The 27,305-nt window shown below is 42.5% G+C and overlaps 1 protein-coding gene across 2 annotated transcripts; it reads left to right on the forward strand.

Moving 5' to 3' along the window:
* Positions 1-251: 251 nt before the first annotated feature.
* Positions 252-26,623, forward strand: sphkap (SPHK1 interactor, AKAP domain containing). Of its 2 annotated transcripts, XM_061216233.1 has the most exons (12): positions 252-428; positions 4,431-4,530; positions 8,524-8,634; positions 15,456-15,515; positions 16,261-16,395; positions 16,479-16,734; positions 17,494-20,899; positions 21,814-21,969; positions 23,148-23,228; positions 23,333-23,385; positions 24,884-25,068; positions 25,627-26,623. In XM_061216233.1, exons 1-12 carry the CDS (start codon positions 394-396, stop codon positions 25,771-25,773), a joined length of 4,725 nt encoding a protein of 1,574 aa, XP_061072217.1. In that variant the 5' UTR covers positions 252-393; the 3' UTR covers positions 25,774-26,623. The 2 variants fall into 2 exon arrangements, with proteins under 2 accessions (XP_061072217.1, XP_061072218.1); XM_061216234.1 differs by lacking the exon at positions 21,814-21,969.
* The last annotated feature ends 682 nt before the right edge of the window (positions 26,624-27,305 follow it).

Consider the following 27,305-nt stretch of genomic DNA (forward strand, 5'->3'; position numbering starts at 1 on the left):
AATCCTGCGAATTATTAGCTCCTCGCTATAATGCTGACGCGCCTAAAGCTGCAAAATCGACAGTGCATAATTGCAGGAAGAAGGGGCAAAAATCAATATTAATTAACTTATACGTTTTGACACGTCACGACGTGGATACACCACATAAGCACGCGCAGATAGGCTTGGACAAGCGTAAACTGTTTCTTTGATATCCAGTCCGGTTATTCTTCGAGCAGACGGCAGTTTGCTGCTAGAGGCGCGCAGCTAAGTATAAACCCTGGCAGAGTCGCGGCGCTCGCGCTGGAATCCTTCACTGTTCGTTCTGGGATGTGCATCATCAGGCGCTGCCGCGATCTTTCTCTGCGGTCGAAGATATAATCACGCTGTTCTTGGTTGTTTATCTTTGACAGGATGGCTGGGGAAAAGTGCCTTCTCAAAATGCCGAGGTATGTGTACGTCCCTTGCAGATTGTTTTTCGGCGTAGTTATGCATGCTTTCCAAAGATAATATATACATGCTGAAAATAGGCATTTTTGCCCATAAAGCACTTTCTAAAATCTATTCTCATTACATGTTTAAAGGTAATATTGTCTTAAAGCATCAGAAGGGCAAATTATTTAACAAGCACATACATTGTACCTACAAATTACATTTCTCACCTCATACTAATATTTTCCAACAATGTATGTGATCTTAATAATATATCTCTCTGAAGACACGCAATAACGTCAAGGCATTTACTTGCAAATCCTGCCAGGAAAACTCGATTTGTCCTCCTCTTATCAGCGCAGAGCAGTAAACAAACCTCACTACTGGGTCCCCTGTTTGAGGATTTGACCATCCGGGAACAGATATACAGATTATATGAACAACCGAGACTAAAGCAAATTACAACAATGCAACTGGATCGTAGTTACTTCTAAATTCATTTTACATAATTCCCAAATTAGATTTTAAACAACACTTAATTAAATTAGAAGCGCGCGTGACAGGTGATGTGTGCTCGCATATAATTGAATGTGTTATATATTACATATGCTTATCTCAATTTTTGTAGCTCTAGCAGTTTTGTTTATTACCAAAGCTCATTGAGTATTATTTATGTCAGTGTTTATTTATTTATTTATTTATTTTATTAAGATGTAGAGCCATCATATGACTCGATTTTTTAAACGGACATTTAATTGTAATAACTGAGGTAACAATTCTAGATTCATAAAACAGGAGCTGTTTCACGTGCTGTGTAATGTGGCGTTATTTAGTAGCCCACACAAAGCTTGGAGACATGCATTGTTATATATTTGCGGTGGGAAAATTATCTTATATAGAGTATAGATACGTAAAATACATGTAAGATGTTACATTTTTTTGTGGTAGCCTGTAGATTAAACCACAAGAACTATTCCCCATTAATCTGTTTGCCAAGTTCTGAAACTGCGATTGCCCTTTGAATAAAGACCAGTATTACCATATCACCGTGTCTGGTGACTGGTCACATCCACAGAATTCAACCCACACAGCGCCGTTGCAAACATAAGTAATGACCTGGCATGAATAATTTACCTTCTCTCATTATAACAAACGGTTTGTGAAGTCCGTTTAAGATGGTGATGAAATGTGGCTTAGCATTAAATTAGCTCAAGTGAGTTCCGATGCGCTCTGTTTGAAGTATCTGGTGAGCTGCCTGTCAAGATAAAGGATTTTAGCCTAAAGGTCAACAGACCACCTGATCCACAGAACGGGAGCAATTTAATGAACTTATTTTATTTATTTATTTTTATTATTAATTTTTCCCGATAATTTATTTTGAAATGTACCATCACTTGTCATCTTGATATACAGTCTATGATATTTATGCTAAAGACATAATTTCTGACGTTTAAATTATTACCAGGGTACAAGCTCATTTCAAATTCACTGAGGAACAGATTGCCCAAGCAATCCGATGCACAATAAAGTCCAGAATTATGTTATAGTGCAAATTCTAACAACTGGCTTCCACATTGCAAATCGCGACGTGTCAAAAAAAAAAACACGGGGACAATTCAGACAGACCCTGTTTACCTATATGAAATCCTGATCTTGTCATTGCGGTGAAAAGCATCCATCCACATAGAAGGATTAACGAGAATGTTAGATACAGCAGTAGCTTCTCTGTTTGTAACAGATTATGCATGAACTTTTTCCATATTGTTACATTGGTCCCTTTTTAAGATTGTATACAGTATATAGGCTAAACCAGGTATACTGTATAGATTTGTAGCTCTTCTGTGATCCCTTATTGCATCTTGTGAAGGTTACAAACAAAAGACTATCCACATGATGGATGCATGGATGGATGGATGGAGTGAGCCTTGTGTGAAGCATTTTCTCTTCTTTCAGGGACAAACATTCTCTGCCTCTTAGGGAATATTTAGACTATTGAACACGGCACTGCTGTTAACTCCTGACAAGACTACTACATTTTAACTAGCGTTCTTTCACTCATGTGAACAATACCCAGACAAACCCACCTCTGTTACAGCTCTGTCACTGCTGAAAAAGGTGACATTCATTTGAATCACTATGTCTGTGGCAGGGCATATATAGCCAAAAATCATACCCATTTCAAATGGGTATCATGGTAGTATCATCTCTGGTATTTGGTGTGATGGCAGCATATAATATCATCTGTGATATTACATGGTCCAATAATTCTACATTTAACCCAGCTGTTTCCTCCTGGTTCAGGGGCATAAGCAAGGCCACAAGACAATACATGTTGCGTCATTAACCCCAAAGTAGCCTTTATAAATCAATATATACTCACTGAGCACTTTATTAGGTAGACCTGTACCAGCTTGTTAATACAAATATTTAATCAGCCAATCATGTGGCAGCAACTAAATGCATGAAAGCATGCAGACGTGACCAAGAGGTTCAGCTGTTTTGCAGACCATCTGTCAGAATGGGGAAGAAATGTGATTTTGGCCGTGGAATGATTGTTGGTGCCGGACAGGGTGGTTTGAATATCTCAGAAACAAAAAACAAAAAAACATCCAGTGAGCAGCAGGCCTCCAGGCAAAAATGCCTTGTTAATGAGAGGTCAGTGAAGAAGGGCCAGACTGGTCAAAGCTGACAGGAAGGTGACAGTAACACAAACAACCACACATTACAACAGTGATATGCAGAAGAGCATCTCTGAACACAACAAGTCAAACCACTTGAGTGGAAAGGCTACAGCAGCAGAAGGCCAATGAATAAAAATGTTTTTAAAAAGTCTAATAAATACCTAATAAAGTGCTCACTGTGTGTATAAAAGTAAGTTGACTGTTATTCAGGCTTTCAGTTTGAGTTCTGGCGATGAAAGAAAGGCTAAGATCGCTGCTGTGGGCAACCTTTCATGAGATGCACTGTAGATTGCTAAAGCTGGTTATGTCATTTTCCCAGCGCATGCCTGTCGGGGACAGTTTGGTTCATGGAATTCAATTGTTTTATATTCTGTTGTACAAACTGTATTTCAATTCTGTATTACAAACAACTGTTGTCAGAAAACATTTTGCTCGTTTGGTGGTCGGGTGCGTGTGACACCATTTCCTGCCTTCCCCCAAGTAATCGCTGTCTGTGTGAGGGATCTATCCCAGGCTATCCAAATTCCAAACTATCCACACCATTTAAAACACACATGGTGGAACGGATGGGGAGTCTCATCCACTTTAGAGTTCTCTGACGCACAAAGACTGTAAGCAAATACTTTCAGATCCAAATATTTATCTGTTGAGAGCATGCCATTTATTTCAATTGTATGGTATCTTCAGTGACATTCGGTACAGTGGTGACGTTGCTTGATTTTGTGCAATTAGACTCGCAGAATCTGGTTTGTGAGTGAAATCAGTTCCAGAAGGCTGTTCCTGAATGGATCAAAACATATAAAAACTAATTAAACACAATTACAAAACTGTATGATAAGCCTACTTACAAAATCTGATTTGATCATTTGAACAAGCATGACATAATTATTTTATCATGGCTCCTTATATTGGTACACTTTGGGAACAGGCAGGCTAATGCACTTCCTAGTACGTATCCCTGTTGGGTTTGTAGGTACGTCATCCAGTTTAAGCCAAAAATTTAATTAAACATTTCTCATACAGTATGTCTCCTTTAAAAATTCTCAACGCTCAAATCTCCGATAAAAGTGCCATGACCAAAATAGGGACAATTTCATCATTTTTAATTAAATTAGAACTGCACAGCACGGGGCCTGAGTTTGACAAACTGTCCAGACTCCTGGTTCTCACCTTATGATTATAAATTAGTCTTCGGCGGAGAAGTAGCTCTGAGCACAAGCCCTGTGCAGTAACAAGCTTATGAGGAAGCTGTTACTGCCCTTATTTCCTCAATGACTTATATACCCTGTACGCATATGTAAAGGTACACAAATTGTGATTATTTGTCTTCATTTGCAGTAATTTTCAGCCCTCTGCCATGTTTGAGATCTCTGACTCTACTGACACGGAGGAGGTGACAGAGACTACTGTGGGGAGCTCCGTCACAGCCTGGAAGAAGGTAAATACTGCTCAATCTGTCTACAGAAGGGTAACCGCTTCTTACTCCATCCACATATACAGTACATGGGGTGATTGCCTCTCAATCCACATGGTGAGATGGTAAATTCATCTCACTCCATCACCTGTAACAAGGTACAGTAAACACCTCTCACACAGTCCACCGGTAGAAAGATAAATTCTAAATGGAAAAACCCATCTTTATGGGGGTAAATAGTGCTCTGACATGTCCATGTGTATGCACATGGCAAATATTGCTTTCTCACTCCGTTTCATTAAAGCAAACACTGACACAAACAATGTAAATGTGGATTCAAAGGGGAGGGGGGGTTACATTGAGCAGCAGGTAAAAATCATATGGAGTTCATGCTACATGCCTGTTACTGTGAAATATTATGCTGCTAAATGGTTGGCATTTATATAGCGCCTTTATCCAAAGCGCTGTACAATTGATGCTTCTCATTCACCCATTCATACACACACTCACACACTGACGGCGATTGGCTGCCATGCAAGGCACCAACCAGCTCGTCAGGAGCATTTGGGAGTTAGGTGTCTTGCTCAGGGACACTTCGACACAGCCCAGGCGGGGGATCAAACCGGCAACCCTCCGACTGCCAGACGACTGCTCTTACTGCCTGAGCCACTGCCTGAGCCGTTTAGCATAAATATTGTATATATATGCTAAATATACAATATGTGACCGAGGGTCCGATCTCCGCTGATGGATGGTGATTGACATGCAAGAGCTCTCACACTCAAGTGCAGTTTCAAGCAAATAAAAAAACCCACAGTGCCCTCCATAATGTTTGGGACAAAGACCCATTATTTATTTATTTGCCTCTGTACTGCACATTTTGAGATTTGTAATAAAAAATTCCATGAGGTTAAAGTACACATTGTCAGATTTTAATAAAGGACTTTTTTATACATTTTGGTTTCACCACGTGTTTGTGTTTATATATAGTCCCCCCATTTCAGGGCACCATAATGTTTTGGACGCAGGAATGCTATGTAAATGAAAGTAGTCATCTTTAGTATTTTGTTGCATATCCTTTGCATCCAATCACTGCTTCAAGTCTGCAATTCATGGACATGACCAATTGCTGGGTTTCTTCACTGGTGATGCTCTGCCAGGCCTGTATTACAGCCATCTTTAGCTCGTGCTTGTTTCAGAGGCTATGCTGAAGTTTTCTCTTCAGCATATGAAAGGCATGTGCAATTGGGTTCAGATCAGGTACAAAAAATTGTACACTTTGTAAAACTCTGTAGCTTTAGTGGTATGTTTGGGATTATTGTCTTGCTGAAATGTGGGGACTATGTATAAACACTGCTGTAATTTCCACATGCTGAAACCAAAATGTATAAACATACCCTTCGAGAATGTCCACGTCAACCACATGTTAATTGTGTGATTCCAAATCTAAAATTGTGTCAAATCAGAGGCAAATCCAGACATAATGGGTCTTTGTTCCACACATTATGGAAGGCACTGTATGTAATGTCTTTAAAAATCCCTCCATTTAAAATCCACCATAGTAGAAATTGTCTGTAGCTGGGTGCACCCACTGAACACAGGCAGCCCCAGGGCAGCATGCCTCTAACTGACCATCTGATAATCTGCTATTCATTAATATATCTTTAATACAGACCGGCGGTTTCTTTTCATTTGTGAATGGTTTCTTTTGTTTGTGTTTGAGGGTTGCGTATCTGTGGTGTTGTCAGTTTATTTGTGGCAGCAGATGCAATAGATGATGTCAACCTCAGGGGTCCCTTTCCTGTAGCAACACTACCTTTTTTCATACACATCAAGGTGACAAATACGCATGATAAAACTCAGACCATGTTTTCTGTATTATTTAAAATGCGGAAATGCGCAGAAAGACTCACAGGTAATGGCAGTGTAAAAACTGCTTAATTGGCGAGCAGTGCTAATAAAATGTAGGCCCAGGTGCTTATGAAGCTGATTAAAATCAAGCTCCAGTGACACTAAGCGCTGGCAAAAGCTATACCCTGATGAGTCTGAAGATTACAAATTAGCAATACAGGAGCAGTCTGTGCGGATACTGATCAGGTGGAACAAATCATTAGCAAGCTAATGATGATGTTTGAATTCAGTTAGCGCCAACATTTTACCAGTTTTCAAGCTCAAATATTATTAAATGTATAATTGCCATTATATTCATGTTGAATATAGGAAGTGATTTACAGATAACTATTTTCTGTTGTAGCTTTGTATAAGCAGCCAATGAAAAAGCTACATTCAGCAAAATTCCACTGCATGATAAATTCACAACACTTTCTGTTTTTGTTATGTGTGCTTGTAATATTAATGACTATCACTTTTCATCATTTTTTCACTTTTGCTTTATGACTTATTATGTTATTAAAATATTGGCAATAACTGAGAACAGTAATAAGATTATAATAGTTTTCAAAGCCTTATCTATATACGTTGCAAACAGAATTCATCTACGCTGTTGTTGTAGAATGTAATGCAATATGACACGTGTGTGCTTGGCTCATCTGGCTGAACCACCTGCAGTGTCAAACAGGGACCTTTCCCCTGTTTCTCACAGACACGTCTGTCAATAGTCCAATAACTGACCTGAGTCAGACCAGAGGTCAGTGTGTTCTCAGTGAGTGGTAGGTAGGGGTAGGTGCACAGGGTGAGCTGAAGGTGAGAGGTTTGGAGAGGTGGGGGTGAGGACCTGGCCGTGTGTCCACTGGGATGCAGAGGGAGAGGTCCTCCACAGACATTCCTGCTCAAACCAAACACTCTAGCCTCAGTGGGGTGGGACTGAAGGGCCTTGCTGCTCCACTCTTTGTGATGAAGAGCTGCAATCAAGGAGCAGCAATCAGTGACTCTTCATCTGGACGCACTAGAGTTTGGCACTTTTCAGATTTTCACACTACCTATTTATATCTATTTATATAAGTGTAGACACAAAGTATTTATCTTTGAAAAATACCACAGTGGTATACCATTTTTATCATTAATGAAGTAATGATCAATATTACACACTGCAGACACTTACAATACAGTAATTCTTCTGCAGGTTGGCACCATTGCATTTAAAATGATCATTTTGTTTTCGCCACAAGATTCAATTCAACATTGTTTATATGGCCAAGCTGGCTGAAAATGGAATTAGAAAGCTAACTATCAGAATACATTATTATTACATTATTGGCATTTGGCTGATGCTCTTATCCCGAGCGAGGTACAGTTGATTAGACTAAGTAGGAGACAGTCCTCCCCTGGAGCAATGCAGGGTTAAAGGCCCAACTGCTATGCGGATCTTATTGTGGCTACACCTTAACCACTATGCTACAGGCCGCCCATAAACTGTAAACATCTAGCGTAGGTACTGAGATATCTAGCTATATGTTGTAATTTATGCATGGAACCTGGCAACAATATACTAGCTAACAGTGCAATTTTGAAGTTACAGACATCTGAGGACAGGTTACTCTGCCTCAGGTGTGCTGAAAGTCAGGCACCCCAGGAAGGAAGTGACCTGTATTTTGGGCAGGTGCTGTGCGTGAATGCGATATTACTTGTGCTCTTTGCTGGACAGCGATACTGCTCGTGTTTTTTAAGTGTTTGTACTGTATGATTCCAATGTTTTCAATCTTCAAGCGTGCTTTGTTTGTGACTAGGATGGCGTCCTTGTTTTACCCATTCTCTGTTAATTGGAGAGACATTTCCCATCGTAACTGTATTACTGTATGTTATTGGGTCATTAGCTGCTTTTGATTACAGTTTAATTTCTTTGGAAGAGTACATTACCTTTTATTTTTCACTGTTCAACATTGTTTGTTTGAACTATTCTAGGTTTGAGATTGGGGTATTACATTTTTATCTGTTCTCTTTGTGTGACTAGGTTATTACTTCAGTTTAAAGGTGTACAATGTTAAGGTTATAGCACCTGTATTTAACATGTGTTTTTCGAACTGCTTTTTTTTGTGACTGGTGACCTATATTTTGAAGGTGCTGTGCAGCAACAGTGTGTTGGATTCCACTGAGTTTTGGCTTCAGAACGATAAGACCCTCTGCAAAATTGGCTTTCTGGAAGACAAGTGTGATGGCAGCTGCACCACAGTGAGTACTGTACTGTCTGCCATTGGAATCTGTTACACCTCCATTACTGCCTGCTCAGCTGTGACTGCTGGTCCACTGGGAGGAGGGAGGGGGCATGGCTACAATAGCATACAATGTAAAATAAATAAATAACTGAAAATGGATATGATCCAAATTACAATCAAGCAGGGCAAGTATTTACTTGATGCACATGGATGGTTTCGGGAAACAAAGCAGTGATTTCTGAAGTTTTCAGATGGCCTTATGCTTGGCAAAACACTACAAACCGAGGATGGAGAGGACAAACAGAGAGATGTCACAGGTCAGCCGCTAAAGTGAATCCCGCTGGCAGTATAGGTGTAATACAGCAAGAAAACAGGATTATCAGTGTTGTTCTGGCCGTCGGATTAAATCACTCTGACATAAAACCCGTCGCAACAACCTCTCCTAAAGCTTCTCTGGCATTACAACCCTAAGCCCTAAGAATTCAATGTTGCTAATAGTACTCTTGAACATTGAATTCACTCTTAAACCCAATTTACACACTTTCCACAAGTGCTGTATGATAAAGCTGTGGCATGACATTTGACATTTATACTTTAGCAAAGACCTGCAGGAGGGTTCTGTTGTGTCTATGAGTACCGAGCTGGCTAACTACGTACCATTTGTTTACATTTACGAAATCATGGTATCACCCTGAACTTATTGAGATTATACAGGAAGAAGTTGTTTAAAACATATATATATATATATATATATATATAATTTTTTTTTATTTTTTTTTTTAAACAATGTGAATGGAAAAAAGATAGTTGTCTGTCCATCCCATGAAACAAATGAGGGAAAACCTGGGATAATATGCTCTAGTTTAGCAGATGGGTGACATGCTGCATGAAGACATCCAGGCATTTCCAATATTTTAGGCCAACCTGTCCAATTACGTACTTAAGCACATCTGTCCCTCTGAGAGCTATTCCACTATCCACTCCCTGTTTATCAACACCATTTAAAATAATGGAAGTTACGCAAAAAAGTGTGTCCATGACAAATTTTGTCTGTCCAATCACAATGTGTAACAAAGTATGACAGTGATTCTAGAGTTGCGCGGGGAAAGTGTCAGTTGAAAATGCTTCCTTTTCGTAACATGAAAATTAGGCTTTACACAACCAGATGTAGCCTTGTGCATTCTGCGTAAAACCGTTGTGTTATATTACATTATTGGCATTTGGCAGACTCTCTTATCCGTACAGTTGATTAGACTAAGCAGGAGACAATCCTCCCCTGGAGCAATGCAGGGTTAAGGGCCTTGCTCTAGGGCCCAACGGTGCGGATCTTATTGTGGCTACACCGGGATTAGAACCATCGACCCAGTCATTTACCTTAACCACTACGCTACAGGCCACCCCAGTGAATAGGACAGTAAGCTGAGCTGTGCAACCACAGAGGAGAACAAGGAGACAGGCATAGCATAGTCTCTCACTTCTGGATTACCAACATACGGACCCAGTCAGCTTCACTAACGAAGCAAAACAGCAAATTAAATAAATCAGATTTTTTCTGTTGGAACACTGAGCCAGATCAGCAAACTCTGGTGGCAAAAGATTATATTGCATTCAAGTAGTCATAACATTATGAAACTTTATGAATTTTAACATGAAGTAGTTATGTAAGGGTGATATGCATTTCCACAAATTAGCAGTGTACATACTAAGGTTGAATAGAATGTGCCCATGTGATTTTCTTCTGTTGAAGTCTATGTATCACCAGTACACATTTTAACCAGTATTTTGCATGGATGACTTGTCTTCAATGTATGACTAACATATTTCTGGTGCCCTTGTAATCTTACAAAAGGATGAAAGTCTTGTCTCTATTTTTCTCAGAGATACAGACATCTAAATATTATGCCCCAGTAAAAGGTGGCCATTTTGGATTATCACTGATCATTTATCTCTCAATAACTATTTGGTATCTGGGGCTCTTCAGTATTAGTTCATACAGATGGGTAAGTAGCAGGTATTTTAAACATAAAGGGATTCTCAGAAACAGGGCCGTCAGCTTCATCCATTTCTCTTGGAATGACTCATGTATGCACGCACACATATGCTTTTATTTCTGGAGACAGAGAACGGTTAGAATTCTTCCTCTTCACATCCAGTATAGCAGGGTGCACTGAGATTGCACATGCAAAGCATTTTCTTGAAGGTCAAGGGAGGTCATTTATCAAGCAGATTATGTATATCATGCATTTCAGGGAGACTATATGAATATATGGGGTGCTCCAATAAGCAAATGTTGCACACATTGCTTGCCATATTCATATTTAGTTATATATTGAAATTATATTTATCTTTGAAGAAAGACAGCAGAAGATGAGAATGTTTGCCTGTGATCTTAGTGGAGGAGGAAGACTGGATCTCCACTCACACAGTGCCTCACTTCAGTCACTTTGATCAAAGTCTTGACATTTAGCATGTGAATTCAGTGCTATCTTTAAAGTCCTGGCTGGTGTACTCCTGCCATCATTCCTATAAGAATTGCAGATTCTTAGTCCATGGCATCAAGGCTATCATTCAGGCTATTTCTCAGAGTGCCTTGTTGTTTTGTAACTGCATGCAATATCCAGCTAGCTGCGACAACCTCCATATACATTCTCTATTAAAAGACACCCTCATCCAAATACATCCTCATCCAAATACACCGTCATTCAATTGCTATCTGTCCATCTTAATATAGGGATTATGTGAGCAAAAAGCAAATTAAACTTTTTTTACCTTCACAATTCAAAATTCAAACAAATGTATAAAAATATCAATAAATTATCATCAGTTTTAAACAAGCGAAGACATTTTGGCTCAAGCAATCTATACAAATGTGAAGAAGACTGTGGACTGAACTTGAATAGACTAAACACCCCGTCCCCTGCAGAGTCCCACACATCACAGAGCCCCATCAGACGAGCAGCCTCAGGGTTTTAGGCCTCTTACCACACCAACACGGTACAATGACATACTGACTGAGGTCCTCAGAAATCCCACTTCACTTACTGTAACTCTAAGTGGGTGTCAACCCCAGAGGTCTTTTATGGATTTTGCAAACTGGTCATCGAATAATCCTTTATATAGTTGGTCGAATTCAATTATCACTTCTTGCATTCGGATGTGGTGAATATGCATAACTGGGGTCGGGGCTGAAAATGGCATTTGGCTATGTTTCACACCTCCTTCTCTGTAAAAGCACTAAGATGCCACTGTGTTAATGTGTTATGTCAAGGCATTAATAGTCTTCAGCGCAATACAGGATCTCATCTGAATGAGAGGAACAAGTGTAAGAGAAAATTCATTCTCAATATTTCATGAATGCTGCTCTCTCTTCTTCTGTAGCACAACCTTGGATAAATAATGGATGTGTTTGAAACAGACTCCGGTTCTGTCGTTTAGGGCTGGGCATGTGCTCGCTGTGGACCAGAGGGTAATGTAGAGAGATTAGGACCAACACACCACTGTCACTTTCTCAGGTCAGACTTTGCCTCAGGTTGATGTGCCTATACAAAGCCGATCCCATCACATAAGAAGCACCAGAGAACATAGGAGTACATCATGATGTGAACAGACCCAACTAGGTTACCTACATCAAATGCAAAAATACGTGAAAAGATTTCTGGAACAAAGACGCCTGCAGTTCTGAGTTCTATAGAGTCATCCCATGGAATAGAGTAATTCCATGAAATCAAAATGTAAAAACATTGAAAACATTACAGAGGAAAAAGTTTTGTGCCAATATACTTTGAGTCTGTCACCATTTATGGCTAGCCAGCTACTTTGTTCTTCAGTATGGAATAAAAACATGATGAACAGTGCACAGATCATGCTACTAACTTGTATTGGCAGTTCAGTTTGGTTTCCTGATTTGATTCAGGAAAAAGAAATAGCAAAACACACAAAATATATACTGTACTTTCTAGTGCCAATGAACTAAGTCATTTATTGTTACTTAATGAAAGTGTTTAGATCTACTTTTGAACCATTTATTGGTTAGGTAAGCCTGCAATAACCCTGATATATTAACCCTAATTTCATAAGTTCCTGGGATATGGATTGGTTGGATATTCAGTGTTCAGAAATTATGACTGAAGGATCAATATTCCGGGCAGCATGGATGGTGCAGTGGGTAGCACTGCCGCCTCACAGCACGTCCTGGGTTCGAATCCCCGTCGGCCGGGGCCTCTCTGTGTCAGGTTTGCATGTTCTCCCCGTGTTTGCGTGGGTTTTCTCTGGGTACTCCGGTTTCCTCCCACAGTCCAAAGACATGCAGGTTAGGCTGATTGGAGAGTCTAAATTGCCCATAGGTATGAGTGTGTGAGTAAATGGTGTGTGTGCCCTGCGATGGACTGGCGACCTGTCCAGGTTGTATTCCTGCCTTTCGCCCCATGTATGCTGGGATAGGCTCCAGCCCCCTTGCGACCCTGTTCAGGATAAGCGGGTTAAGATAATGGATGGATGGATGGATCAATATTCCAGGGATCCTGATTGTTTGAGTCCAGGTTCTGAGTTTGGGGGTCCTGATTGGCTGTTTCCCCAGCACAGGTGTATATTTGCCAGTTCATTTTGTGCTCATTGAGGGGAGATCCCCAGAGCTACATGGTGGCAGCTGCATGTCTCTGCAAGATGCCACAAAACACTAGTCATGCAGAAAATATCTATATCAGTTCAAAAAAACAAATTTTATTGCACTTCTCCTATAGAATGAGTTCTTTCATAGAACATTTGAGTGCTCATCCATTCGAAACGAAACTCAAATTGCTGTCATGTTTATTTTTGTCTTTTGCCTTTGTCAGGGAGAAAAAATGTGTTTGCTCAAAACCAACAGCTGATTTTGTTCATGTTCACTTATCCTTAACCTGCAGCTTCAGCAACTGTGACAGAATTCCCATATTATTTTAAAGCAGCACATGGTAATTGCTCATCCAAGAAATAGCTGACAATTGGAGTAGGAAATTATGGGGTAACTTTATGCTGTGTCTTGGAGGTTAAGCAGTGTTTAAAGTTGGTCTATGAACTCTTGTTTCCTTAAACAGAGACCAGAAGAAAATTATGGCATTTTCTTTCACCTTCTTAAACCACAAAATAACTACAAACTAGAGGCCTAATAACCCATAACCAGTCAGGAGAACTTGAGTAAAATTGTTGTATGCCTTTCTCTGCATATCGGATGAGGACCAAATTTCATTTTTAGAATGGCAATTGTCTGAATATTTATGCACTTGGATTCACTGTGCCATACTCATGTTAGCCACATTGAGTAGAAGATAATTTGTTTTTCTAACCTCCGTCATTCTTCATCCACATTAAGACAATCAACATAGCTTTTCATGCTTAGTCCAAACTACACTGTAACTGTCAGTTACATTTGATTTCTGCAACACGCTTCATTTGACTTGATTCAACAGTACCTGCATTACATTGCCTGTACCTCAGTTTTTTATTTGATAGGCAGGTTTTTGTCCCGTTTGATTTTATTTGTGAATAGTCAAGGACATTTGGATAGTTGAACACAGCTCAGTACAATGTACATGCTCAGGCCTCTGAAGTGACACAAATGCGTAGGGCTTATGCACCCACATAAACAAGTCAAGACAAATGGATGGGACTTCCGTTTAAAAGCAATGGGCAGTGAAATAAATTGCTGCATTCAGACACCTATCAGGAGAAATCAGGAACCAGGAAGCATCTATGTTGAGAAGTCCATATGCTACAAAACACCTGAAACCAACCAAACACACATCAATCAAAAAAAAAAAGAGGATATTGGAAATTGATGTGCCATAAGGCGTAAATATTTGTGTAGTCGCCTTCCTGCTGGGGTTTTCTGAAGCGTACAATATGTCACCTCACCCAGGAAGAAGACGCTAATACAGTATGAGCCAAGACAAGGATTTTCATGGGTAAAAGTGCAGGTGAGCCGGAAACATGCTGAATATTGCAGAAAAGCTTCCAGCTGTAATAGTCTGTCAAATTGATGTGTGAATTCATTCGACAACACAAAAACTACAAGGCACAGAGCAGCACTCAGACTCTTACAGATCTCTCCTTTCAGCAAGCATCTTACATCAGCCAAAGGCAGATGGCCGATGTAAATGGCACACAGAATTTATTTTTATTTCCTCAAAAGAATAATTGCCCTCTGATGCGTGTGAAAAGTAAATGTTCGCATTTCTGCCCACATCGATATTGCCTTTTATAATGGAATAGCCAAAGCCCTGGTGCATGATGGCAGAAAAATGGCCTTCGGAGCCGTATCTCTGTTGCAGCAAGCACCGTACAGATTGAGAGTGAGTCACTGGTGAGCCAGAGGACCCATAAAGAAGGATGTGACCAAGCCGGATGTGTTTATAATGGCATGCAGCACTCCTGTAAATCAAGCAACAGAAGCAGGGTAGCTGAGCATGAAGCTGTGACATTATGGTTTTACAGGACATTAAACTCAGAGCTTAGGAAATGAAACCTTCCACACAGTGGTGCAGGGGAGAGATATCTGCGAGGGAGGGGTCAGAGCAAGACAGGGAAGGACTAATGGGAAAGATCTGCGAGGGGGGAACAAATGGCCTTTACGCTGTGCTAGCGTTTCCAGGGTAAGCTTGGTGTGCCGCAACGCTCGCTGTGTGAGGACACCTGGCTTTATTGCTTGAACTGTTCGAAAATGAGCTAGGTCAAATAAAGTGATGCCCCATAAGCCACCCCCGATTAGTGCATGCAAAATGTAATACAATAAAGACAGGACCTCAGCTCTCCCTTGTGCCTTGAGATGAAGCTGGGCTTAAACCTTTCCTTCTCTCTCTACAGGTCTGCTTTGTCAACCTGGACCAGGGCAGGCTGGATCACCATGATGACAGTTGCATCAAGGTACATATTTTACCTTTTATACTTTTTACTTGTGTGATCGAAGCAACTTTGCCTGTCGGAACATCTCAGAAATGGCTCATGCACTTCAGTCAGTAGAGTTTACTGAGAATGACAGGCGAATACATCTTGTTCATGAGAGAGGTCAGAGGAGAATGGGCTAGCTTGTTGAAGGAAACAGAGAGGCCACAATAACAATAACAGCTGTTAACAACAGTTGTGTGAAGAAGGCCATCTCTGAATGCACAGCGTGCTGAACCTTGAAGCACACGGACTACAGCAATTGAAGATCATGCCAGGTTCCACTTCTGTCAGCTAAGAATGGGAAGATGAGGATATAGTGCACGTGGTCACCAAAACTGAATAATAATACTAAGATTGGAAACACATTGACTTGTCTGAGGAATCTCGATTTATACTACAAGATATAGATGGTTGTGTCAGAATTTGACATAAACAGCATGAATCCACAGATCTATCCTACCTTGTGTCAATGGTGCAAACTGTTGCTGGTGGTGTAATTCCTGAACACATCAGGCCCCTTAATTGTCAGAGGAGAAGGGCCCAACTGGTCACACACTTTGTTGTTATAGATGCAGGGTTTGTTATGTTTGTAACGTGTTATTTAATGTCCAAAATGGTTCATTCTGAACTGATAGACCAGAAGTGTAGTTTTTTTAAATTTTATTTTGTAGAATGGATCACTGTGGAAGGACTGTTCAGGAAAAACTATCCCTTTCTCCTTCAGAAACTGACCGCTGTTTCTCCTGAACTGCCTAAACTCATCAACTCTCTGAACATATGGCAGTCCAAGGAGAATGAGATCCTGCTCCTGAGTGGCCTTGAGGTTGGCACTACTTCACCAGAGACCATCCACCATCAGGTATCATGTTAGTTCCTTTTCCCCAACTCCACCCATCACAAACAGTGGCATAGTCTGCAGTGTGGTGCATTTCCTGTCCTCAGGGTCAGCGCTCAGCGGACGTGTGTTTGGTGCAGTGCGTAAGGGGCCCGTCACTCACCCAGTCCAGCAGCATCATATACCACATCAACAAGTTTCTGATCGGCCTGGAGTCGGGCCAGGAGCAGCAGCCCCATGGCCACTCAGGGGGACAGAGAGGTGAAGATGACACTAACCGCTCTGTGTCCTCCATTGAGGAGGACTTCCTCACCGCTTCTGAGTACCTAGGCGATGAAAGTGAGGAGGACCCTTTCCGAAATGGTGACTGCCCCAGATGTACACCAACACCATCTATAGCTTTCACCTTCATTACCTACTGTTCCCTGTTCACCAGTATCCCTTTCTTTTTTCATCATTAATACTCTGCAGCACCACTCATGTAACAAATCAATTGTGTTCTTCAGTATACTCGCCACCACTCACCTGTATCACACTCAGTTATCAAAAGGACATCTGTACCTGTATCTGAAAATGCAGTTGATATGAACAAGACAAAGGTCACTCTTTGGAGTTTCCTACAGGAACAAAATGAACAATAGATACAAGGTCAGGTACATTTAGCCGTATCTAAAATGTGTTCTGCTATTTGGGTGGCCCCTCACCTTCTCTTTGTAACACGTACTGTAATTGCTGCACACATACTTCTCTGAGCATACGTTGCCATGTAGCTGAAGGCAGCTCCATTAAAATAAATCAATGCATATCATCATCTGCATGATTATGGCCTTAGGATTTCAGGGTCCTTCCTAATCTATAATTAATCTCTCGTATGAAATTGGAACCAACCCAGTGTGAAGGTTATGTTCTCCTCCACTTCTCCAATATGCATGATCAGATCATCACACATAAACTCACTGAGCAGTTGGCTGAGGGGAGGAGGAGGGACTCCTGGCTCTCTGACAAAACTTCTATCCCCCGGATCAGTGCTTCTGCAGTCACAGAACATGTTCCTCCCTGGGGTTGTGCAGACTGTGCTGACTCGACCGGCGCACTAATGACTGTGCGTATCTCTCCCCGCAGACGGAGACAGTGGGGATGTTGTGGTAGAGCCCCTGGAGGAGGGAGCACGCGGCAGCATGCCCCGTGGTCAGAGGGCACGTCTAAGCCAGAGGGGCGGGAGTGAGGACTCAGAGGCAACCGTATGTGCTCCAGATACACCCTCTGGGTCCTGTCCATGCGGGACTAACCCACAGAGAGTGAGCCGTGGCAGGCAGCCCAGCCCGCTCAGCAAACAGGAGTCCGAGTCTGCAGGCCACTACGCCACCAACCTGGCAGAGTCTGTCCTTCAGGACGCTTTCATCCGCCTGTCCCAGGACTCGCCCTCCTTCAGCACTGAGGCTGCGGTTAGCGTGTCCGCAGGCTCCCACACAGAGGACGTCCCGCACGCACGCACTCTGTCCTTCGAGCTCCCTAAAATTGTCATCGTGCAGAGTCCTGATAACTGCGAAGGAGCGGCAGAGTGGCCTGGCAGCGCGCCCTCAAATGCCACCGCAGAGCAGGACACCGCTCTCCAGCCCCCTGGGTTTGAACCCTGCCCCCTCCTTCTACCTGGACACTCTCCCAAAGCTATAGAACTGGCTCTAGCCTGCGCAGCTAATGTGATCGGGACAATATCCAGCCCCCAGGTTACAGAGCAGCTAGCTCTGGAGAGAGAGCCAGAGGAGGAAGAGGAGGCTGAAGGTAGGGAGGAGGACTCGGCTGGAGAGGACTACTCCATCTCCTCTGCGGTGTGTAGCATGGCGCAGATGGTGGGTGCAGTTGCTGTGATGGATCTGGCTGTGGGGAAAGAAGAGCCACAAGGGGCATGTCCTCCAGGTGAGACCTATTCCCCGTCAGTTGGACTCCTGTCTGCAGCGCAGGCATCGACTGCTGTAACTCTTCACTGCGACATTGCAGAGGGAACCACCATCCAGCCATTTTCTACCAACATCGCAGGGGTTCTCCTCAGTGAGGCGTCAGCTGTTCTTTCTCAGACTGGAGAGTATAAGAGTATTGCAGCCTTCCTGGAGTCAACCCAATACAAAATTGTGGAGGCAATTACACATCAGAAAAAGCCTAGTGTTGACGAGATGGAGGTTGATAATTTTATCCACATGATTGCGGACAGCGTTTTCAAACATGCTCTAGAGAAAGCAATGAAAAGAAAAGAGTTGGAGGACCCTGGCAAAGATGTGCCTGACATACAGGGCTTTCTCTCGGAAAGTGTCAACAACCTTCTATTTGATGTACTTTGCATCACATCAAAGAAAATCGGTGACATTTCAAAGTGCAGTAATGGGTCACTTGTTACACAAGAAAGTGAAGTCCACTCCAGGGACTGTGAAACTGCCATAAAGCCACGCAGGGAGTCATTAAGCCAATTACAGAACCTCGCTGGGTTCAGTCACCCTGAGAATTGTGAGCACCAGAATAGTCTGCTTCGCTGCACAGATAAGCCGTTATCCTTCTCTGGGAAGAATAAAGAAGAAAGTGTGCAGGAGGAGGATAAAACAACTGGCTCACACTACTCGCATAAAGGTAACGATCAGCAGAAATCCTTTTTGATGACAGCCACTTCCTCCCCCATGAAAGAATGCACTGACCTCCCGCTCCAGCCCTGCAAGAGCAACCGATCGACAAATTCCACAGCCCCAAGGAGTCCTCCCACAGATCTCTCCACCCAGAACGACACATCAGCCAGCGTTGACAGGCTCAAGGGCAGAGCAGTGAGAGATAATGAAAATAAATCTTCTATGATGGCCCCCCAGCAGTCTCTGTGCTCTTCAGGGCCTGTGATCGCATCAAAGATGGAAGAGGAGTACCGATCCCCTGTGTCTTGCTTTGCAGATGATCTCGCAAGCACTGTGGTTTCCATGGCCACGGAACTTGCAGCAATATGTTTGGAGAACTCGAGTGGGAAACAGCCCTGGTTTTGTGCCTTGAAAGGGGGGTCAGGGGTGGGACCAGAGGGTTATTTTCTGCCCTGCCGCCCTTCAATAAGGAGGAAGGAGGTGCAGAGCAGTGCTGTGGTTACAAAGAAACACCGTCCGCCACGTCTTAGTGAGATCAAGCGCAAAACAGAAGAGCAGCCAGAGCTAATGGAGCGGTTGGTCAACCGGGTGATGGACGAGTCTGTGATTCCGGATGAGTCCCTCGACCCCTTCGCTGCATTTGCCTCTGAGGTCACTGCCAAGATCATGAACTGCCCAGAGTTCAGTGTGGTGGACACCTCAAAACCAGGCCAACCCAGGAACAGACTGCAGTGTGAGCGCTGGAGTCGGGGGAAGGCAGCCAGCTATGAAAGTATCCCAGAGGAAGACCTTGATGCTTCAAATCTAGCTAAGACCCTAGGCCTAGGAGCAAGGCTTGGTCAGAATCTGAGTCGTGGAAGCTCAATTTCTAAGCAGTCTAGCTGCGAGAGCATCACAGATGAGTTCTCCAGGTTCATGGTCAACCAGATGGAGAGTGAGGGGCGGGGCTTTGACCTGCTACTGGACTACTATGCGGGAAAGAATGCAAGCAGCATCTTAAATTCCGCTGTGCAGCAGGTGGTGAGCCGAAAGAATGGACACCTCAACGTGAGGTCCGCTTGTGTTTCCAAGCAGTCCAGCACAGAGAGCATCACAGAGGAGTTCTACAGGTTTATGCTCAAAGATATGGACAAGGAGAACAGGGACTATAGCATGACCAAAACGAAAGAGTGGAGTAATAGCCTGTTGCCTCCCCCTCCAAGGTCACCCTTCTGCATTCGCCAGTCCTCCATGCCAGATCGGCGATCGTCTGACTCCAGGTTGACTGTTAACTCCCCCATCAAGGCTAACTCTTTTGATGGCTTCGGTCGAAATGTGCATGGGGACACTCTCAACATCTACCCTGCAAGCTCGGTGTCAGCAACCGGCTTATGCAAGTCGGACTCCTGCCTCTACCAGAGGGGTCAGACGGATCAGATCACAGATATGCTCATTCATGAAACCTGGTCCAACTCCATTGAATCCCTAATGAGAAAAAACAAGATCATTGCGGATCCAGAGGACAGTGAGGAGCTGGAGGGGCTTGGTGACTCTCAGCCGCATGTTGAGCTTTTTGCCAACCGTTTAGCAGCTGACATTGTGGAGAGCGGGAAGTCAGTACTTGGGGGTCAGCAGGAGGGCACAATTGAACGGCAGCGCCTCCCAGTGGGGGAGAGAAGAAGGGGCTTCAAGCAGTCGAGGCCTGGCTCAGGAAAAAGCAGGTCCAGCCAGGACCAGCTCACCAGCTCCTGGGGGAGTGACTCTGTCTGCACGACACCATCAAGGGCCCACAGGGAAGTCCCTCTGATCCATATTGAGGGAGATCAAAGGGATGAGCTCACACAGGATGCTGGGAAGACCCAGTCTCACCCTGGGGAGATAGCACCAGTAATCCCTCCTCAGAGGAACACAGAGAGAGCTCCAGTGCGCCACAGCAGGTACGTCTCCCTTGCGAGCCGTGGATTTGTCTGTTAATCCCCCTGAGAGCCGATTGGAGCAGTGAAGGGACAAGACAAATCTAGATGATAGAACATCACAGAGCCATGGAAGCCTCAGAAAGCCTGTCTGTCACAATAGTCTTCCAAAGCCTCTGTGCCTGATTAGAGACATCAAGAGAATGAGTTTTAGAAACAAACCACCCGCACCCACACTTCACTTCCCCTCTGGAATGATTTTGGCATCCAGTACACGATTCATATGATGCACTCATGCACTCATTCAATATTCAATTGAGAGAACTGAAATGATTAACTCACCAGAACCTTTCTCCAATGCAATCTCGATCTTGTATAATAACTAGTTTGAGTTCTCCTTGGACTTTCCACAGCAGGTTTCAGTAGTTTCAAGTCATGGCTTTAGAGACAGTACAGCTGCTAAGTAATACATTTACAGTTACCTTCTCTGCATCCCAAGAGTGAAGGTCACCAAAGAGTGAAAGACAGTCTCTCACATACTGACAAAGAGACACACATGCACATACAAACACACACACACACACATTGCTAAAGACTGTTGGGCTATTTAAAGACAGCAGCAGCAGTTTTATGGGTGTAGGAACTATGGCAAGGCAGTTAGAAACTACAGCGGGAAGTTGAAGGGCACAGCTAATTGAGGTGGGGGCTGTAATGGTGTGTGGGGGTGTTTAGACTGTAGAAGGGAGGTCTGAGATCATGGTGGGGGTACTGCCTTAACCTGTGAGGGTGGGTGGGGATGGGGTGGGGTAGAGGGCTGGCGGGGGGTGGGGGGTTGACATTGTAGGAGAGGTTAAATTTGGCTGGAGGATGGGAGGGAGACACCAGATGAGATCCATGTAAATTGATCAGTGGGTGATGCTGCCGTTTGCTCTCCCCAGCAGTGAAAGTGAGGGGGCAGCAGTGAGCGCATTGGGGGGGCAGGAGGAGCTCTCTCTTAGTGCTGGCAGTGAGGAGAGCACAGGAAGTTGGTCACAGATCGCCCCTGACGACGACCCCCAGGATGAGACCAGTAGCTTTATCCAGCTGAGCGAGGGGTCAGTACTCAGTCGCTCCTGACGTGCGGTTCGGCCCTGCTTCCCTTCATCGGCTCATCGTGCTAGCCCTGCTTCAGTTGCTCACGCTCACGCTCTCTGATTTGTGCTCGTGCCAGCCGAGCTCAGGCCTTCACATCTCGTAGCAGGCTTCTGACTTAGCTGCGGTAATGAGATTTGCCACGCCAGGGATCTGTATGCAGCCAGGGGACGGAGATTAGAGACAGAGAATTAGACACCGAGAGGCGTTCTGACCTTATGTTCACTGCAAAAGTGACCACGCCATCCTGGTCATTAATCTAAATAATTTCTGCCTGAGGAATCAAGCAGAACTTCTGCTGCTGTGCTGAGGTAGATCTCACATTCAAGAGGACGGTCAGTGGTTTAAGTTTATTTATAACGTGAATATATGTGTAAAGGTCATGTGGGTAACTGATAGTGGAACAGGTAGGTATATTATTAGAGACTGGTTAAGGTAGGATGGGGAGGGGGTTAGTACTGTAGGTTTTATGGGTAATGTTACCCTTATTGGTTAACATTGCACTTATTGATTACATGGCATCTGTGCCTTAATGGTGATGCCACGTTTTTGTATTTCAATAAGAGTGTCTGCCAAATGATTGTAATGTAATGTCACACTATGTAATGTAAAGTTAGATGGAACAGGGAGGTATGGAGATGATGCAGGGAATGGTTCTGCTTAGATGGGGGACCGGTTAAGGTAGGGGGTAAATAATAACAATTATGTTGGATGTAGTTTGGGACTTAAGGGAGCCACAGGTCTGAAGCTTTGCTGTGAATATCATGGATGCAGCTATGCAGCTCTCATCTAAGACACACGTGAGCTTCATTCACCTCTCTATCTTCACTTCATCTGTGATTAGTGCTCTCTTACTGTACTGTACGTGGGGAAACTGCCTGCTTGGTAACCATAACCTGCTTTCACATGATCATCTCTGAAATGAAAGATGATGAATATTATGCTGGGAACAAGATACGAGGGAGTGCGAATAAGTGAGAGAGAGAGACGGAGATGTGCTGCCAAAAAACGGTTCAGCAGTGGCTGATATTTACGTGAATCACTTTATGTATCATCAAGACTGTTATTGTTCTCCACTCAAGTCACTGTCTATGTAAATGTTGAGAGAAAAGAATTGAATTCTATTCCATTTGAATTTCAGAAATGGAAACAGCAGTGCATCCAGTCTGGGTTTGGCAGACATGGAAGCCTTTGCTGAAATATCTCCAAGTAGACTGATCAGGTAACTGACAAGACATGTCATGTCTGATCTCAGTCTTATGCCACAGTTGTTGAATTTAAATACATATTAAGTGTTTATCTAATGTTACTCTTCCTCTTCTTCAGTGAAACAGCTCTGAAGAAGAGTTCTCTGAAGGGGAGTCTGGAGAATGTGGACGGTGAATATGGGCCCCACCCTCCCTTGTTAACACTGTGTGTGAGAGAAAGCTAGAGAGAAAGCTACAGCTCTTTAAATAACCGATGAAATGCACACTTCACGATGACTAATCCCCTATCAGCAGGAGGACAAACCTGACTTGGTTCAGAGATGATCATGATGTTCATGTTGCATACATGCAACGTAAGCTTGTGACTGAAATGGTGACTTTCAGACAGGATATAAAATAAATGTTATTGACAAATGAGTTGTAGAACCAGTCCAGTACCCCAACTGCAGGCCTGTGGGGAAACAGCACAGGAGTTCAGCCATTTATTCCTGAAAGGTTTTGCATCACATGCACAGCTTTACTAATCACTTGTTTCAGTGCATGCTACTTGCGGTTAAATTAAATAATTGTTTTCAGGTTTTATAGCTACGAAGCCATTGCAGAGCCAATTGCAGCTCATGAAAAGGTTTAGTTAATGTGCATGCCATGATCTGGTGTAAATTTTACATGAAGCAAAAAAGACAATGCAAGAATTAATGAGTTAATGCAAACCAAAAAGGATATTTTTAAGTATTACTATTAACAGGCATAATTGGATACTCTATGAAATCAAATGAGACAAAGCTGCTCTATCATGTAATTTTGTCTGTAGAATTTTTAATTTCCCATGGCTAGATGGAAATAATACTGTTAAAACTATTGTCACGTTGTTGCCATTGTGTGTATCCAGTGATTAAATATACTGATATGCTGTGCTCCTCTCCCCACTCAGTTAACATGCATGCAGAAACCGAAAGCATTCTCACTGTGAACGCAGGCTGAGCAAAGTTCTAAAAACCCTTCTGTGATATAACCTGCTGGGAATCTTTACACGATTATTTCTTCAGAAGAATGTTTTTTACAAAGTGGTTCGTGTTTGCAACTAATTATTTTTGGACCAGTCAAAACAATCATACAAAGTGCCAATTAGTTTGAAGCAGAAAAATTTCAATTTCCTTAACCAAAAACTACTGTAGCTTTTATTAGCTAATGACATTTGGAATGGTAACTTATTTGTTTTTTATTAAATGCCACCCTAATATCAAGAGTGCACACAATTTTTTAAAGACGTGCAGTATATTGCAGAGCCACGTAGTAAATTCCCTCAGGTTTGATGAAGCTTGAACAGAAAAATACTCTTATCTGTTGCAGGTAATTGCAGTTAGCAGTAATTTCAGTGCCTTCAAAGCCAACAGATAGTAGAAATGTAATTTCAAAGTTTGGCAGCTTCTAACTTCTTTCTGCACCATTACCATACTTCACCATAGTTTAATAAGCTATACATTTTTTTTTACATGGATTCTTTTCCATATTGCGCTACATACTGTATAAGTATTCCTCCATGCTCAGTCATATCTCCTCTTTCAGAATAAGATATCTCAATATCTATGATAATCATACAACATCAACAGATAAACTGAAAAATAAAAGATAATATAATAATAAGATATCTCAATATCTCGTCTTCCAGAAGGTATCTCAGGCCTGTCCGTAGGGCTCAGCAGCGGTCACAGGGAGCTGCTGGTGGTGAACTGTGATATAGACCCTGAAGGTGTGGATACTGAGCTACGGGCCACCCTGCAGTGGATCGCCGCATCCCAGCTGGGTGTTCCGGCGGTCTACTTCAGGAGGTCTGAAGAGAAGCAGATGGAGAAGGTGGGTTCTCCTCCAGTCAAATGCTCAAATGTACCTGCGACACACTATGTGTATTATTTACACTGCAGCTTATTAGATGTAACCATTGAGAAGCCATATACTGTATATAGCAGTATTCAGCAATATGGAACATTAGGGCTATAAATGTAGTAATGTAGGCTTAATTTTTTTTGCTGGCCTGAAAGGCTATAGTTCGTTCAAACACATGTACTACATCCTTTTGAGTGTTTAACAATGTTAAACACTCAAAATTCATTTTGAGAATTCATTAATTCTCCAGACCTTGAGCTGCAGTCTCAAGGTCTAGAGAATTAATGAGGAACGTTTGGACACATGCGACTGTGCCTGCATATAAACAATGCTTTGCTGTGTAAGCTCATGGCCGTGAATTTGTTAATAGATAGTATTGATGTTGAACTAGGTATTGATAGTTTGTGGGTATGCATGTGTATTCAGCGTTTCTGCTCAAGAAGACATTGCCGTGTACACCCATGTTTTTCAGCTGTAAGATGCTGACTGTGTGTGCATGTGTATGTGTATGTTTTTGGTCTCTTGCAGTTCCTGGAGGTGGTGCAGTTGGTAAATTTGAAGTCCTGGAGGGTGAGAGAGCTCTTCAGCGCTGTGGTGCAGTACTGTAACCTCCAGGAGGAGGGCGGGGGCCAAGATGTGTCCAGCCTGTTTGACTGGCTGCTAAAGACCCATTAGACCCAGTATCACCTGCCCTGGCCCGCACAATGGACCCTGTGCGGTCACCGTGCCCCTGTCCTGTTCACTGTAGTCTCCAAGTCTTGTGACACTGTGACCTCACCTGGGATACAGAACACCCACACTAATACATGCCCCCAAAAGTTTGAAAATGAAGAAAAATATTTTGACGGCTGCAGAAGAGATCTCTCCCTTTAAGATTTGCATGTTTCTCATTTTCAGATGCACAGGAATAAATATTTTGTAAAAATTGCAACAGAAAAGGCAGTATTGGATGTAACAAGGATAGTTCACATTCAGAATTTTGTGTTTGCAGTTTTTATGGGTGGACTTGTAAAGAAAATTATGAGAGTTTGTTAGTACCACTTGATAATTCAATTTTACAAAGTGTTTTACAGACAAAAAAAAAAAAAAACAAGATTACTGTTGGTTTTAAAAGTTTAAAATTCAACAACTGGTATTGAGGGGAATCAACCTGTTTACACTCATCAACATGTCCTTTGATTTTACTGTCACTTTCAAATTAATTTATCTGTTATTCATATTATTTAAAATTATTTTGTATAGTTGTATATATTGTATATTCTAAATTGCTGCACCTTGAAGTGAAAGACTATTGTCTGGTTTAGTTTTTAATACACTGAGTGATGGAGGAGTAGGATAAAAGTTTGTAAAGTTGAAAAAATATATGTATGTGAATCTAGTCTGTCCGAGTTTATCTGTGAATTAGTGTATTAATGTAGTAATGTTTTGTCAGCATTCAAAGCACACAATGAAGTGACTAATCTTGTCTGTTCCTATATTGTTGAATGTATTGAGCTTTTGAAATGAATAAATTTGCGTAACGTGTTTTCTGCATTATTTATTTATTTTGAAAAATATGCCTGACGCCTTAAATAGACACATTAAAATATTCAAATAGTAAAAAAAGATTAAAATATTTTTAGTTTTGAACTGATCAGATTGGACAGATATGTTGTCCTTGTTTGGTTTGCAAAGACATGGGGTATTTCTCAATTCCAAATGTCAGGTTTCCGTACGATACCACACTTCCAAGAACACTAGGACAGAGAATGCTGCTCTGTGTAGCTTCTGTATGTATTTGAGATGCAATCCATGCTTGTGACATGCAGTTACCCTGTCTCTACAAAACAGACAGCAGCATGTAGGCCTATCTATCTCTTTGTAAGGCTGTTTTACTCGATATATAATAATAAAATAAAATGAAAATTGAAGATCTTTTCTGCATCATTTCACAGGCTTACTGCATTTTCCCAACATGCAGCCGTACTAGCGCCAGCAACAAGTTATCCGAGACGTTCCTCATTTAAAATGTATCTCTACCAGCATCTAGCTATCAAACACACACAGGCTCACAAAACTAGGTCATCTCTACCCCCGAACGCTAGAGTTAGGGACGGGTTTAGGTCCTGGGTCGTACTGAATGAGCAATTGTGTCTGGGATATAAACCAGCTGGGTTGCTTGCTGGTTTGTATTACACAGGCCTACCTAAGCACAGCTCATAATGTGT

Source organism: Conger conger, chromosome 13 (assembly GCF_963514075.1).
Source record: "Conger conger chromosome 13, fConCon1.1, whole genome shotgun sequence".
Taxonomy (NCBI): domain Eukaryota; kingdom Metazoa; phylum Chordata; class Actinopteri; order Anguilliformes; family Congridae; genus Conger; species Conger conger.